Source organism: Mirounga angustirostris, unplaced genomic scaffold, assembly GCF_029215605.1.
Source record: "Mirounga angustirostris isolate CCGP_5_RB_7025 unplaced genomic scaffold, mMirAng1.0.hap1 SCAF_9, whole genome shotgun sequence".
NCBI classification, from domain to species: Eukaryota; Metazoa; Chordata; class Mammalia; order Carnivora; family Phocidae; genus Mirounga; species Mirounga angustirostris.
In genome coordinates, this window is record NW_026991717.1 from 39,497,890 (window position 1) to 39,513,591 (window position 15,702).

Consider the following 15,702-nt stretch of genomic DNA (forward strand, 5'->3'; position numbering starts at 1 on the left):
CCCACCTGCAGGCAAGAAAACAATGCTGCCTAATTTGGATACTTCTCATCCACAATTCAAGAAAGGGAAATAAGCTTAAAAACCTGTTCTGACCTGCTGAAGGCTAATTTTGCTCAGCAGCAGGAGAGGGGGAGAAAAGACATTGGAAAAAGGAAAGGTAGAGAGCCGGAGATCTGTTCATTTTTAAATGCCAAGTGAGAGAGAATTTCTAGTAACATCACTGTATTTAGGGTGGCCCAAACTCCATCAAAGTAAGGCATGACCATTTGTGCCTGTCACAAGTCCACATCATGCACCAGAGAAGTCTGGAAGGAGGTAAAGAGGCCACTCATCAGTCATTTCTAGCTTAACTTGGGACAGGCCCCTAAAAAAAAGCACTTAGCAGAGTGTGTTTGCTGATTTAAGGACAAATGTGAGCCAGATGGACGGGATGTGTTTGTGGAGCCTCCTGAGCAGAGCCCTCCCCACACCACACACTCTTCTTTGGGAGAAGTGCTCCTCCCTCTCGCCAGCCGATGGCTCCAGGCGGCCATCACAGAAAACGCTGACCCCGGGCCCTGACACAGGGCAGGCTACTCACTGTCCCCCATCCCCCACCAAGGTGATCCCAGCAGGTCCGGGCACATGACCCATAGCAGGCCAATGGTCCTTCCTCAGGATTTTATAACAGAGGGCGAGGGGCTCTTCCCTCCCTGATAATCAGACAAAAGCCAGAGACAATGCTTCCCACAGTCGTCAGCCAAAAGGACAGAATAAAGTCGCCATCGGAAGAGAAGCCAATGAGAGCGCGAACGGCATCTTTTACACATACATCTCAATTGAAATATAACAGCTAATGACATTTGAGGCCCTGGAAACCATTATCCCTCAGGACAGCTGCATTCGATCCTCCCTGGGGTTTGGTTCTTTTACTGTTGGAGCTAATTAGTGTTCACTAACCAGCAAGAATCCTACTATCCACTGGTTCTTAGCAACTGGTGTCAGAAATTACACTATTAAGTAGGCATAGAGTATGGCGTGGAAATGGCACCACCAACTTTGGAGTTAGGCAGAGCTGGTTTGAATCCTGGCTCCACCACTCACTAACTCCAACTTAGGACTAGAAGCTTCTTAGGAGCCCAGCATTATATGTTCAGTGGACTTTTAAAGGCCACAACCTCGAGGCAAAATGTTACACACACGTGCTCCTAGGGTTTCCTCTGATCCTGAGGACAGTGCCAGGAGATGGAGAAGGAAGAGATTAGCCCTACATGAAGGGGGAAGGTGAGGCTCAGAGATGGTGACTCTGACAGGACCACTCAGGGAGCCAATGGCTGAGCTGGAGGGAACTTTCTATAAGGTTCTGTGGGCAGCCAGGATGAGGGAGAAAGAGGGACTTAGTGCCTGCCACCACCATCCAAAGACAGCACCGCACGCACTTCATAGGCAGGAGACATTTATCTCCAGATGGAAACAGAAAACCCCACCGCAACTTTTTCTCATTAATTTGGTGCTATCAAGCCTAATGCTGGTTCCCAGCCTCATGCTGAGATGCACCACTAGACTATGTGGTCACTCTGCAGTGCTGGGCATCATAAGCTGGGCTCCATCTTGGGTGACGGGCATTGTCTCTGCTCCATCTGCTCCTTGCTTGGTCACCAGACTTCTGAATCAAACATGCTCTCCTGGGTCCATGGTCCTCCTCAAGAAGTTACCTGTAACTGAGGAGAGCCCCAGGTTTCCCTTAGAAACGGGGCTTTGTGCCGTGATAAGGAACGTGACACAGCTCTCCCAGGATTACCTCTCAGGCCTTTCCTGAAGGGACCAGGTCCAGCCTTGAGGCACAAGCTTGGGCCTCGTGCTCCCTGGCACCACAGCTGGCTGGGGAAGGGTCACGGAAGGGTCACGAAGGGTCCCTTCCCCTCCCCATCTGAATGCACCGGCACCTGCCCTTTGCTCTCCAGGGGCTTCCCAGAATAAACCCTGACCACCTCTCCCATACCTGCTCCCCCGCCCCCACCCGCCGCCCCGAGCTACTCTCCTGACTCAGACCCTCGCTCTCTTACTGGACCATGGCAATGGCCTCCTAACTGACCTCACCCCCCGCCCTGCCCAGCTCATCTTTTTTTTTTTTTTTTTTTAAAGATTTTATTCATTTATTTGAGAGAGAATGAGCTAGAGAGAGCATGAGAGGGGGGAGGGTCAGAGGGAGAAGCAGGCTCCCCGCCGAGCAGGGAGCCCGACGCGGGACTCGATCCCGGGACTCCAGGATCATGACCTAAGCCGAAGGCAGTCGCCTAACCGACTGAGCCACCCAGGCGCCCTGCCCAGCTCATCTTAACCACAGCAGCCAGGGCGCTCTTCTTCAAAAAAGAGCTCACCTTACTTCCCCGCGTAGGAGTCCTCCTTTGTCCCCCGCTGTCTATGATAGGGTCCAGCTCCTGAGCAGGACCTTGAAAGCCTCCCCTCAAGTGCTTCAAGCATTCCTTCCTGGACTCCCACCACTCACCGTCAGCAACCTAGACAACCCGAACGACTTGCCATCTCCTGTGTTTTCTGCCTCTGCGCCACCATTCCTGTGCTCCGCTCTACCCGAGACTCCTCTCCCTGACATTGCCACCTGTATAACGTCTCCCTGTGCTGCAGAGCTCAGCGCCAACTACACCCCCTCCACAGTGCTTCCCTAAGGGGACTGAGGAAGCACTCTCCCTCCTCCGACGGCCCATCTGCCTCGCTTGAAGAGCTAAGAGACACTCATCTGGAACCACGATCCATCGCTGTGAGTCTAGCAGCTGAGGTAACTCTAGAGAGAACGTGACTCACATTTCTCACCAAGAGACCAGCTTACTGCATGCTAGCTACTCATTAGCCACTCTCTGTTTCTCTCCATCTGTAAGGTGGAGCAGTCCAGACAGAGTTCAAAGGAATCGGTTTTTCCTGTAAATTCACTGCCCCCCCTGAGGCTGTCAGGTGGATAAGACTGGCGGGCAAAGGAAGCAGCAGTGCAGCCCGGCCGCCTCCCAGACGCCCCCGGGGCAGCCTACAGATGGAGGGGCTGCAGTCAGGACAGAACCCCGTGTGCGGCCTCAGGGGCCACCATGACTTTCCGCTCAGGGAAGCCTGGCAGGACACCAGAAAAGGCCCAACAGGTAAGACAGTGTCTTGCAAGGGTCACAGAAGAAGCCATTCAGAAACTCACCACAGGTGAGTCTGCCACGAAGAGCTTGTAAAACAACAACAAACCCAAAGCACACTTGGGCCACTTCCGATCTTGCCTATCGGTGCCGACGGCAAGAGGAAGATGTCAGGGGCCTAAACCTTAACCCTGGCTGAGGACACGGTTCCTCTGGAGGCTGTGGCTAGCACACCCACGACGAGCTGTCCCCGGGGGACTGGGATCCAAAAACACTCCCAGAGTCTCGGCAGAAGCCTTAACTCTCACTCGGACCGAACAGCTCCCCAGGCAATAAGGAACTTTCCCAGACTGCCCTCCTTGCAGGACGGCCCCCGGTACAAGCTACTCTGGCTCTGAAGAGAGCCATGGGCCATGCATCCCGTCAGAAATCGAGACTGGCTGTGCCAGGGCGCGGCGAGCCCGGGCTACTCATTCAACACCGCACGTAACGACCAGGCAGGCCACACTGCCCCATCTAACAAAAGGAAAAGAAAAACGAGTTGAGGCAACTTTTAAAACTATTCTTGGCATTTACTGATCTTCACCCGCCAGCAACTCCAAGGCAGAAACAATTTATGGGCTAAGTTGAATGAGCTGTCTATCAATTTAACTTACATAATGCTTCTTCAGAGTCTTGATCAAAATAAGACCTCGTTAGTGGAGTGGGCTAAGAAGAACGACAGGCTGGCAACGCAAATCACTGCTCTAAGTGGCATGAAGCAGAGCTGCACCCTTAGGACCCCCACCTCCCACCCTGGCACTCATAGCCTAACCAAGTGAGTCAGCTTTAGATGCACCAGACCTAGGAGCTCCTTCCACAGGGAGTGGAAAGACCACCTTGTGGTTAATTCCCTTCAGAGCTTCAGGATCAGGGGAAAACCCTCTCTCCTACCCATGCCGTCCATCATGTTTTCACCAAGAACTCAAGGCTGAAAACCTTAGAGCTGAATCTTGTGCTTAAATTCTAAAGTTTCCTAGTCAGGGAATTCGTCTTCCCCTTAAAACTCAATAGTTAGGAAGCTTTTTCTGTAAAAGACCACAGAGCAAATATTTTTAGGCTCTGAGGGCCGTATGGTCTCTTTCACAAGCAACCACTCACCTTTGCCATTATATATAGCACAAAAACCGTCACGGCAAACACTTAAATAAGCACGCTATGTTCCAACAAAACTTCATTATGGACACTGAAATTTGAATTTCACACAATTATCACATGTCACAAAATTCTGAAAAAACAATTCTTGGCTTGCAGGCCCTACAAAAATAGGCAGTAGACCATATGTGGCCTGTGGGCCACCAGTCTGCCCACCTCTGCTTAAATGTTTAATTGTCGTTTTGATGTGTTAACAGTTTTTTGTCTTTCTGACCCAGTGCTTAATCGTATTTGTAGTGAAAAATAATTTTTCTTCCTAATTTGCTAGCTTTCAGCATCTGTTCCTCCTCCCCACCCTCTAGTAATAAAACCCCACTTCTCTTTTGGGGTATGCTCCTTCCAACAAGTGTTTCTGCTAGGGAGTCAACCAAGAAGCCCCTCCATCCCGCCAGGGGGCGGGCTTATAATCCCAGACGGCCAACCAGACCACGCTAGGCCCTGGAACACAGTGATTGGCTCAGAAGTGGGCGGGCACTCCGACCGCAGCCAGTCAGTGACTCAAGCCTGCGGGAGAGTGGGCAGAGCTTTCTCTGGCACAGAGCACTAAGGCCCGGGGCTAGTGGGGTCCATGCTGCTCCCAGTGAAAAGACTCGGACTGCAAAGGAGGCCCACAGCAGGAAGACTAAGGCCGAGAGGTAGCAGGGTCCTGAGACTGTCATGTCAACCCCATATTCATCCCTGCCTTCCAACAGGTGACCCACGCCATTACATGCCCTCTTTTGATTAAGTCATCTTGCACTGGATTTCTTACACAACCAAAGAATCCTGACTAATTATATCACATCAAATTCTATTTGAAAGTTGGCAGGGTAGCGATTCATGCATAAAAAATGACACTGGCTGTGTTCCACCATGTATTTAGAGTCACTTTTCCCGTTACACTCCAAGCTCCTGGAGGACGCAATTCATTTCTGAGCCATCTTCATGCCTTCTGTAGTGATGCACTCAGTACCTTGCACTTGGTAAGTATTCTATGAATATTATACAAATATTGCTTTCCTTGGATGGGGGAAAGCAACGGTGAGGAGAAGGGCAAATAAACATGGAGGAACATGAGCACATACCTACCCATGACTAGACACCAGAACGTTACCCAGAGATTCCAGACACAACTTAAGTCCCGGGGGCTCACATATCTAACACCCAGTCCCTGATCAACAGCCCACAAACCACACACACCAGGCTGAGCCACACAGGCTGCTTCGCCCTTTGAACACCCAAGGGAAAGAGAAAACGATGTCTTCACAACACCAGGACAGACTGACAGAGGACCTCAACTACTTCCTTGACCTCACTCTGTTCTTTCTAATTGAGTAAGTTCTTCTTTCCAGCTCATCTTCTAACTCAGGCAAAAGACCTGGAGGGCAAAGCATCCTGTGATGGGAACTATCCCCTCAAGCAATAGGGACTGCCCTGACGCCAGCAAGACCCTGTGTGGCCCCAAGACAATGATCTGACCTTTACTGCCCACCTGCACGTACCCACCAACCTTTGTCCCACATTTTCCTTTAATAAACCTGAAAGTGGGGCGCCTGGGTGGCTCAGTCAGTTAAGCGTCTGCCTTTGGCTCAGGTCATGATCTCAGGGTCCTTGGATCGAGCCCCACATAGGGCTCCCTGCTCTGCTTCTCCCTTTGCCACTCCCCTTGGCTTGTGTGCACTAGCTCTCTTCTCTCTCTCTCTCACTCTCACTCTCTCTCTCTCTCTCTCAAATAAATAAATAAATAAAATCTTAAAAAAAAAAAAAAACCCACCTGAAAGTGTTTTCAGCACTTTGGAGACACCAGTCCACCATCTTCCTAGTGTCGGCCTCACTGGAATAAATTCCTTTCTTTTTTCACCACCAGTCCTCTCTCTGCCTTTGGATCTTGTCAGCAGCCAGTGGCCAAACCTGGTCTGTTTGGAACCCCCAGAGCCCGGTGCTCTTGTACCCCTGCCCCCCAGCTACAGGATCAGAGCGAACTGGTGCCCTGCAAATGAAGAGTCCAGAACAGCTAGCCATCACTTCAGACACTGGGAGTATCAGCTGTACTAGTCCTGCCCACAGAGTCCCACTCTGTGGCAGCAAAGACACATCACGTCAGGAATGAGGGTGAGAACCTGGTTCACACCCGGCATGGACACATCAGAAATGTAGGAAAGCTAGCCACATGCATGCCCCAGGCAGGGCATCTCACTAGGACCAAGGGTCCTTCAACTCACCGGGTCAACTAAAGATAAATGAAAAACTTTCAAGAGACCACTACCTAGCTGGAAAAATAGTCATCCCCCACCCCCCCTTCAACTACCAGTATGGCTCTTCCTCTCAATGAAAAAGCAATTGGTAAGTACAAGTGTGCCTCATTTTACATTACTGACATTATTCCCACACCCACCATGAGGCTAAGAAGGCCGAATGGGACCAGCAGCAGCAACCGTGGAAGCTAGCTGGGGACTGAGGGCAGTTGCTTTTCTGGTGACGCAACCCAGCCTCCCAACCAGAGTAGCCCTGGTTCCTGCCCCACTCAAGTGTGTGGGTCCAGCTCTTCAAAAAATTCTCTGAACTTTCCCAGGATCTCAAAACGTTTAAGAGTTTTGAGATGCTGGGATGCCTGGGTGGCTCAGTCGGTTAAGCGTCTGCCTTCAGCTCAGGTCATGATCCCAGGGTCCTGGGATTGAGTCCCGCATCGGGCTCTCTGCTCCACGGGAAGCCTAATTCTCCCTCTGCCTGCCACTCCTCCTGCTTGTGCTGACAAATAAATAAAAATCCTTAAAAAAAAAAAAAAAGAGTTTTGAGATGCTTAAACCAGCATCTGGCAATCATAAAAACCTACTAATTCATCTGCTAAGCGCAGTAACATATATGTCGACTATGTTGGTCAAGCACTATTTTAAGTGCTTTGTAGGCATTGTCTCAATCCTCACAGCCCTGTAGGTAGACTATTTTCTCCATTTCCCTGAGGCTTGGAGAAGTTAAATAACTTGCCCAAGGTTTCACATTAAATAGCACAGTCAGAATTCAAACACTGAACTTTTGTCACCAGGGTAGAGTGAAAAAACTGTGGCCTTAATATTTTGTAGCTGCCCCCAACGACATAGAATCTATCCCTCTACGTTTTAAGTCCTGACTTGATCACATGACTTTTTTTTTTTTTAGCCAACAGGACATTAACGAACCTGTTGGAAGCAAAGGTTTCAATGGTGCTTGATTAGAGTTACCCCTCCTACTACTTCAGTAGCAGTTTCAACCCCAAGACCATTGTGGAAAGAAACCAGGGCGTTACCATGTCAGAGGATGAGTGAAAACATGAGGAAAGAGGCCCAACCAACCCACAAAATTATAGAAAGTAATACACTGCTGTTTATCTCTTTTGTTTTTTTTTTTTAAAGATATTTGAGAGAGAGCAAGCAGGGGGAGGGGCAGAGAGACAGAGAATCTTGAGCAGACTCCTCGCTGAGCATGGGGCCCGACATGGGGCTCAATCTCACAACCCGTGAAATCATGACCTGAACCAAAACCAAGAATCACATATGCAACCGACTGAGCCCCCAGGCGCCCCTAAACACTACTGTTTTTAAACTACTAAGTGGTGGGATGTCTGGGTGGCTCAGTTGGTTAAATGTCTGCCTTCAGCTCAGGTCACAATCCCGGGGTCCTGGGATCAAGTCCCGCATCGGGCTCCCCGCTCAGCGGGGAGTCTGCTTCTCCCTCTCCCTCTGCCTGCAGCTCCCCTGCTTGTGCTATCTCTCTCTGACAAAAAAATGAAACCTTTAAAAAATAAAAAATAAAAACAAACTACTAAGTGTTGGGCTGGTGTATTCCACAGTGAAAGCTCGCTGAAATAATCACTAAGTTATCACCAGTAAATCAGTATCAACAAGTAGGAATAAAGAAAAATGTGAGGCAGAGAAAAAGCCTCTTCATTCTTCCCCCATTTCTCCTCAAGGACATAACGAGAAGAAACAGAGTTTAAATTCCATGAGGAAAGAATATATTTAGACCAGAGGAAAAACTTACTGGCAGCAAGGAAGCCTAAAGACAGAGGCAGGGAGACTGACTGTCCCACTGTCACCCTAACTCAGGTTTCCAGGAATCATCCACTCATTGTTCATCTTGCTCAGGAATCACATTGTGCAAGAAGACCATTCCACAGCCCAGGCCTCCCAGTGAATTCCTTCGGGGCTTCTGGAAATGACGAATGACAGCCGGAGTCTGGACCGCGGAGCAGTCAGGCCAAGCTGCCTGTGCACACGGCTCATTGCAGCAGAAGTCCCAGTGACTTCCCCTTCTTGGCTGGGCAAGGAATGAACTCTCCACCGAAGATATCTGTCCAGAGACCCGTCTGGCTCACAGAGCAGCTCTTCATGCCAAAGAACAGTAATTGGTGGAGCCAGAAAAGAAATTCCTGAGAAAGTGGGGCAGCACCAGGCAAAAGGGAAAAGCAAGTTGGTTATTCCAAGAATGAGCTGAAACTTTCCTCTCTCCGGAACAGAAATAAGTCAGAGCTCTCCATCAGACACACAGCGCACCGTCCATGGAAGGCAGGGGGAAGAGAAAAACACAGGCCTAGATTAATGACTGTGTTAGGAGCAGGAGACACGGCTTCTTGGCCCGGGTTCACTGTTGATTCCTGTGTGTTCTGGCACAAGTTAATCACACATCCACCCATTTAACAACCCTTCAAGGGCGAGCCATTGTCTGCTGTCATGTTAGGGGCTGGGGATGCAGAGATGAAGGAGACATGGCTCCTGACTTGAAGATACCACGGACAAGTGAGAGAAAAACAAACTCTGAGCCGCAGTTTCCACATCGGTAATAAGTAGGCAAAAGAGACCTAGCACAAGGTCGGTGTGACCAATAAATGAGAAAAGTAGCTAAAGCACGTAATACAGCACATGGTGCCTAACAGGCCCTCAATAAACAGTCATTATTTATTACCATAAGAAAGGGATGGACACTGTGCCAAAGGAATACAGATGCAAAGCACTTCATCCGCTTTGGGAAGGGGTTGGCTCATGGGAACGCTCCTTGGAACAGATGCCTGAACTAAACAGTCACATTATTACTATAGTAACAATATAACTAAGCAAAACAGTAACATTATTATTAATGATTTATGTGAGGTCGCCCTTTTAATCCTCACAAATATACAAAATATGTGTGTAATTTGCAATTACTGCCCTTTGGCATGAACTCTCCTCACTTTACAGGTGAATAAATAACTCAGAGTTTATCCACCCTGTTTGTAAGAGACTTAAGATTTGAACTTAACTGGCAGATTCCCAAGCCTCAGGGCTATACTTAAAAAGATGAGCAGACTTAGCCTAGAAAAGGTATGAGTATGAGGGAGGGGGTGGGGGTGGGAAGTAAGCATTCCCAGGAAAGGCAGTAATAAGAGCAAAAGCAAGCAGTACACAAAGACCCAGCTCATAAAAGGAATTCAGTCTCTCTGGGTCTTCATTTCTTCACAAACTACATAAAGGCAGAAGGACGGCAATTCACATTTGTTAGGCCCCTCTTTATGCAAGACATTTTGCTAGCTGCTTTCCATATAGAATTTCCTAAATCTTCACAGCAACCTAGGAGTAGGCAAGAGGACTCTATTTTATAGATACAATGACTTTCCTCCACCAGATCCTTCTACAACACTGATGGTCCCTCATGGGTCCCGCTAAGTGAGATTTATGTCATTTGCAGCCCTCAAACACAGCTCTATGCTCAAGAAATGTTAATTTCTCCTCTCCTTTCAGCTACTCCTATTTCCTAGAAATAAGTACACTAGAATATTCTATCCTGGAACTCAGAGGTCTGGAGAGGAAAAAAAAAAAAAACAGATCAAGGTCCATATACTGCTGGAAAACTGTTTCCCACACAAGTCATACTGTACCTCCTTATTGATACTTTTCTTAATTATCACTGGAAAAAGGACAAAATGGTAGCTAGTGCAGTCAGAAAGTAGGAAGCTTTCTACAGTTTTGCATTTTAAGTGTATAGTTTGATGCGTTTTGAATACAGTATACCCCTGTGAACCCACCACCAAAATCAAGATTTAATATTTTGATTACTCCAGGAAGTTCCCTCATATCCTTTGAAAGCGATCCCCACTCCAGCCCCAACACCCTCAGGCAACCACTAATCTACTTTATTACTATGTTACTGTGGATTAATTACATCTGTCCTAGACAGTCATATACGTGGAATCCTACAGTATATATTCTTTTGTCTAGGGCTTCTTTTACTCAGCATAATGTTTTTGAGATTCATCCAAACTGTATCAACACAGTTTGTTCATTTTTATTGTTGAGTTGCATTCTGTTGTTTAAATATATCAAAATTTGTTTATTCACTCATCTGGTGATTAATATTTTGTTTGTTCTAGTTTGAGTCTATTGTGAATAAAAGATGCTATGAATATTTGTGCATAAGTCTTTATGTGGACAAATGTATTCATTTCTCCTATGTCAATACTGAGATATGGGGTTGATGGATTGGTTGTATGTTTTAATTTTAAGAGAAACTACCAAACTCTCTTTCAAAGTGGTTGTCCCTTTCCCTGGCTGTTTTTTTTTTTTTTTTTTTAAGATTTTATTTATTAATTTGACGGAGAGAGACACAGTGAGAGAGGGAACACAAGCAGGAGGAGAGGGAGAAGCAGGCCTCCCGCCGAGCAGGGAGCCCAATGCGGGGCTTGATCCCAGGACCCTGGGATCATGACCTGAGCCGAAGGCAGACGCTTAACAACTGAGCCACCCAGGTGCCCCTCCCTGGCTGCTTTTAAGAAACTTGCTTTATCACTATTTTCAGCAACTTCACTTTTTTTTTTTTTTGCTTTTTGGTTTTTTTTACAGCTTTATTAGTATATAATTTTCTCTTTAAGATTTATTTACTTACTTGAGAGAGAGAGAGAGAGAGAGAACAAGCCCAGGAGGGGCAGAGGGTGAGAGAGAAAGAATCTCAAGCAGACTCCCTACTGAGCTCGGAGCCTGAAACAGGGCTCAATCCCACCCATGACCCTGAGATCATGACCGGAGCTGAAACCAAGAATCGGACGCTTAACTGACTGAGCCACCCAGGCACCCCTATTGGTATATAATTTTCACACAATAAACCCCATATACTTAAAGTGTATCATTTGACGAATATATATATGTGATCATCACCACAATCAAGATTATATATTACCCCCAAAAGTTTTCTTATGCCCCTCTAATTCTTCCCTTCCCCCCTTCCCTCACTCCCCAGGCAACCACTGGTTTGCACTTCATCACTACAGATCAGTTTGTAATTTCTAGAATTATATAAATAGAAGCACACAGGGGGCGCCTGGGTGGCTCAGTCAGTTAAGCATCTGTCTTCGACTCGAGTCATGATCCTAGGGTCCTGGGATGGAGCCCTCCATCGGGCTCCGTGCTCACAGCAAGGAGTCTGCTTGTCCCTCTGCAGCCCCCCACCCCTTGTGCTCTCTCCCTCCCTCTCTCAAATAAATAGAATCTTAAAAAACAGTACAAACTATTTCCATCTATATAAAATAGAGAAAGTAACAACAAATCTATAGTGATAGAAAGTACACCAGTCGTTGCCTGAGGGTCTAAGGAGAAATGGAACATCAGAAGCGCAAGGGTACTTCTGGGGTGGTGGAAATGTTCTATCTTAATTATGGTACTAGAAGCATGCATGGATTTATCAAACATCAAACATCAAACCTTCCACTAAAGTGGCTGTATTTTATGGTATATAAATTATGCCTCAATAAAGTTTATTAAGAAAAAAAAAAAAAAAAGCTGAAGAAGCCAGAGGACAGAAAAATGGAGAACACAGGGCTGTGGACCACGTCCACTCAGCCACGGTATGTTAATGGTGACAGGTATGAGGAGGAAGGCTGAGGAGGAGTCAGGTGGGCCGATGGAATCAACTGGCCAGCTTAGGAGCCACTGTAGATTAGGTGATACATTGCTAAAATTGGTATTTTTTTTCAAACACTATAAAAAATATGCATAACATAAAATTTACCATTTTAACTGTTTTTAAGCATACAGTTCTGGCAGTAAATACATTCATGTTATGCAACCACCACCATCAGGGTTGTTAAGGTGTCGGTTTTGCTTTAATTGATCTGTAGATCGAAGGCCATCCCACTGAAAATCCCAATAACCTTTTTTTGTAGAATTGACAAATTATATCTAAAATATACATGGAAATGCCAAAGGACCTAGAACAGCCAAAAACAGCTTTGAAGAAAAACAAAGTTGGGGCACTTAGACTACCTGATTTCCAGATTTACTATAAAGCTATCACTGTGATAATCGGTAGTGTTGTGTTGGTGTGAAGTTTAACATAATAGATCGAACAGAAAAGAATTCAGAAATAGGTATTTACCTATATAGTCAGTTGATTTCTGACAAAGATTCCAAGGTAGTTCGATAGAGGAAGAATAACTTGTCAACAAATGTAACAGTTGTACATCCATCTGCCCAAAAATGAACCCTTACTCTTATCTCATACCACAAAGAAAAATGAACTCTCAGGGGATCATAGGTCTAACTGTATGAATTAAAGCTGTAAAACTTCTGAATGAAAACATAGACTATCTTAGTGACCTCTGCTTCAGCAAAGAGTTTTTAAATGGGACACAAAAGGCACAACAAAGTCTAAAGGAAAAAAAATCAAGAAATTGAACTTCATCTAAATAAAAAACATTTGCTTTTCAAAAGATACAAAAATGAAAAGGCAAGCCACAGACTAAGAGAAAATATTGGCAAAACATTTATCTGTCAAGTAGCACTGTCTAGAATATATAAAGACCTCTTAAAAATCAATAATAAAAAGATAACCCAATTGGGAAAATGGGTAAACCTTTGAACAGATGCCTTACTAATGAAGATATATGGGTGGCATATAAGCACATGAAAAGACATTGAACATTATTAGTCATTAGGGAGATGTAAATTCAGATCACAATGAGATATCCCTCCACACCTACTGGAATGTCGAGAGACTGCATGTCAGCAGAACATGCAACTCTTGATCTCAGGGTCTTGAGTTCAAGGCCCATGCTGGACGTAAAGCTTACTTCAAAACTAAATAACTAACTAGTCAAAGACTTGTTATAAGGATTAAAAACACTATTCAATGGCTTTTATACTGAAACAAACACAAAAGAGAATGCAACAACTTTTCAATTTCAGCTAAAATTCAAAACATAACTAGCAAGTAACTTCTTACCTCTGTGCATTATCTTGTGCTTCTCCCTCAGGTATGTCAGACCTTTTATTACCTAGAGGAAAGACAATGTCACAAGATGGGAAACTGAAATGATGGTGGTTAGTCAGCCTCTGTATTCTAAAATGATCTAGAAAATATTTCAGCTAACATCACAAATTTGCCTTCTTCCCTTATCTTTTATTTGATTTTTAACCTGTCTTACCAAGAAACCATCTTTTTTTTACATAGTATAGAGTTACTTTAAGCAACATTGATTACTGCAAGTTTAGACAACTTTAAAAACCCCTGTGCTTGAATTCTTTTTCTAAAGCTGCAATATAAAAAGAGGCTTTCTCACGCCACAAATGGGAATTCTTTTGGACACCCTGTCCTATTTCTGCAGACACAGATTTTAATATAAAAAAAGTCACTTTTCTAGTTCTGACGAGAAAGAGAGAATATTGTATCTAGAATCTAGACACGGAAAATTCTAGCGCGAAGACCCTACTTTTCTTATAAACCTTCCCTTGATTGACTTAATTATCTTCCTCCCTTGTCCATTTCCTGCCAACTCATTAACTTCTCAATGAGGGGGCTTAGAAGAAAAATTGCACAATATACTCACAGCAATGCTAACTTTTCCTAAAATTTGTTCAGGAATTCTTCCAGCTTTCTTCAGGACTTGATCCAAGGAACCACCATCCTAAGAAAAAGAAAACCAGCCCATTTAGTGACAGTGTTTCTAACTATTCTTTCAAGTGTTAAACTTCAGCAGGGAAGCGTATCTCATGTGTGGCAAATCCTCCTGGAAGGGTACCGCTTGATTTGTTCCAGACCTGAAAGACAGAAATGCAAAACATTGTGGGAGGGATGAAATAACCAAAAACTCAAATCATATGAATAACTGTTAAATGAACTACCAATTCAGGGATCAAAAAAAGCTTTGTTGGGGCACTTGGCTGACTCGGTCGGTAGAAGACATGACTCTTGATCTTGGAGTTGTGAGTTCGAGCCCCACATTGGGTGCAAAGATTACTTAAAAATACAATCTTTAAAAAAAAGGTTTGTGCTGAACTGACAGAACAGTATATGGTTAAGACCAGAGGCTCTAGAGGCAAACTGTCTAAATTCACATCCCACCAACTCTGCCGCTCACTATCAAGGGAACTTTGACCATGTTACTCACAACTTGTAAAATGGGGGTGATATTTTAAGGCTACTATAATAATCATAGGGCTACTATAAGTATTAAACACGCTAATACATATAAAGCACTCAGGACAACGTCTAGCCCATAGTAAATGCTCGCTAAATGTCAGCCATTTTATCACCAGCATATAAGTCACAACTTGTATTTGGTATTATCCTAAAAATCATAGTTAATAAAATCAAAAGAAAAAATGTCACAGAAAGCAATAATTCATTCCACAAATCCTACCAAGTGTCATGAAGTGTGTTAGGTTCTATGGAGGAAAGAGATACAAAAAAAGACCTAGTTCCCATCCTCAATAAATGTGCAGGGGCGCCTGGGTGGTTCAGTTGGTTAAGCGTCTGCCTTCAGCTCAGGTCATGATCCCAGGTCCTGGGATTGAGCCCCACATCGGGCTCCCTGCTCAGTGGGGAGTCTGCTTCGTCTCCTTCTGCTCCTCTGCCCCTTTTCCCCACCCTCCCTCCCCCCACTCATGCTCTCTCACTCACTCTCTCTCAAATAAATAAATAAAATCTTTTAAAAAATAAATGTACAAACTAGGAGGATAAATATACAATTCCTAATATAACAAAACAGAATAAATTCTAAGAAAAGTGTTACACATGCAGAAGAGAGAAGTAATTCTGACTTCACTTTTAAAATGGCATTTGTTGGCTAAAATTAACAAGTCAGGAAACAACAGATGTTGGCAAGCATGGCAGAGAAAGGGGAACCCCCCTACACTGTTGGTGGGAATATAAACTGGTGTAGCCACTCTGGAAAACAGTATGGAGGTTCCTCAAAAAGTAAAAAATAGAGCTACCCTATGACCTAGCAATTGCACTACTAGGTGTTTATCCAAAGGATACAAACAAGGTGATTCAAGGGGGAACATGCACCCCTATGTTTATAGCAGCAATGTCCACAACAGCCAAAACATGGAAAGAGCCCAGATGTCCATCAACAGATGAATGGATAAAGAAGACACGTGTGTGTGTGTGTGGAATATTACGCAGCCATCAAAAA

The 15,702-nt window shown here is 45.2% G+C and overlaps 1 protein-coding gene across 1 annotated transcript in view; it reads right to left on the minus strand.

Annotated features, from left to right (window-relative positions):
• MAP2K1 (mitogen-activated protein kinase kinase 1) overlaps window positions 1-15,702 on the minus strand; it is an 80,432-nt gene that overhangs the window by 15,790 nt on the left and 48,940 nt on the right. The window contains exons 4-5 of the mRNA XM_045899828.3: window positions 14,113-14,190; window positions 13,509-13,560 (exon numbers count right to left, since the gene is read on the minus strand). Of these exons, the coding sequence (XP_045755784.1) occupies window positions 13,509-13,560; window positions 14,113-14,190 (130 nt within the window). The remainder of the gene's footprint in view (window positions 1-13,508; window positions 13,561-14,112; window positions 14,191-15,702) is intronic.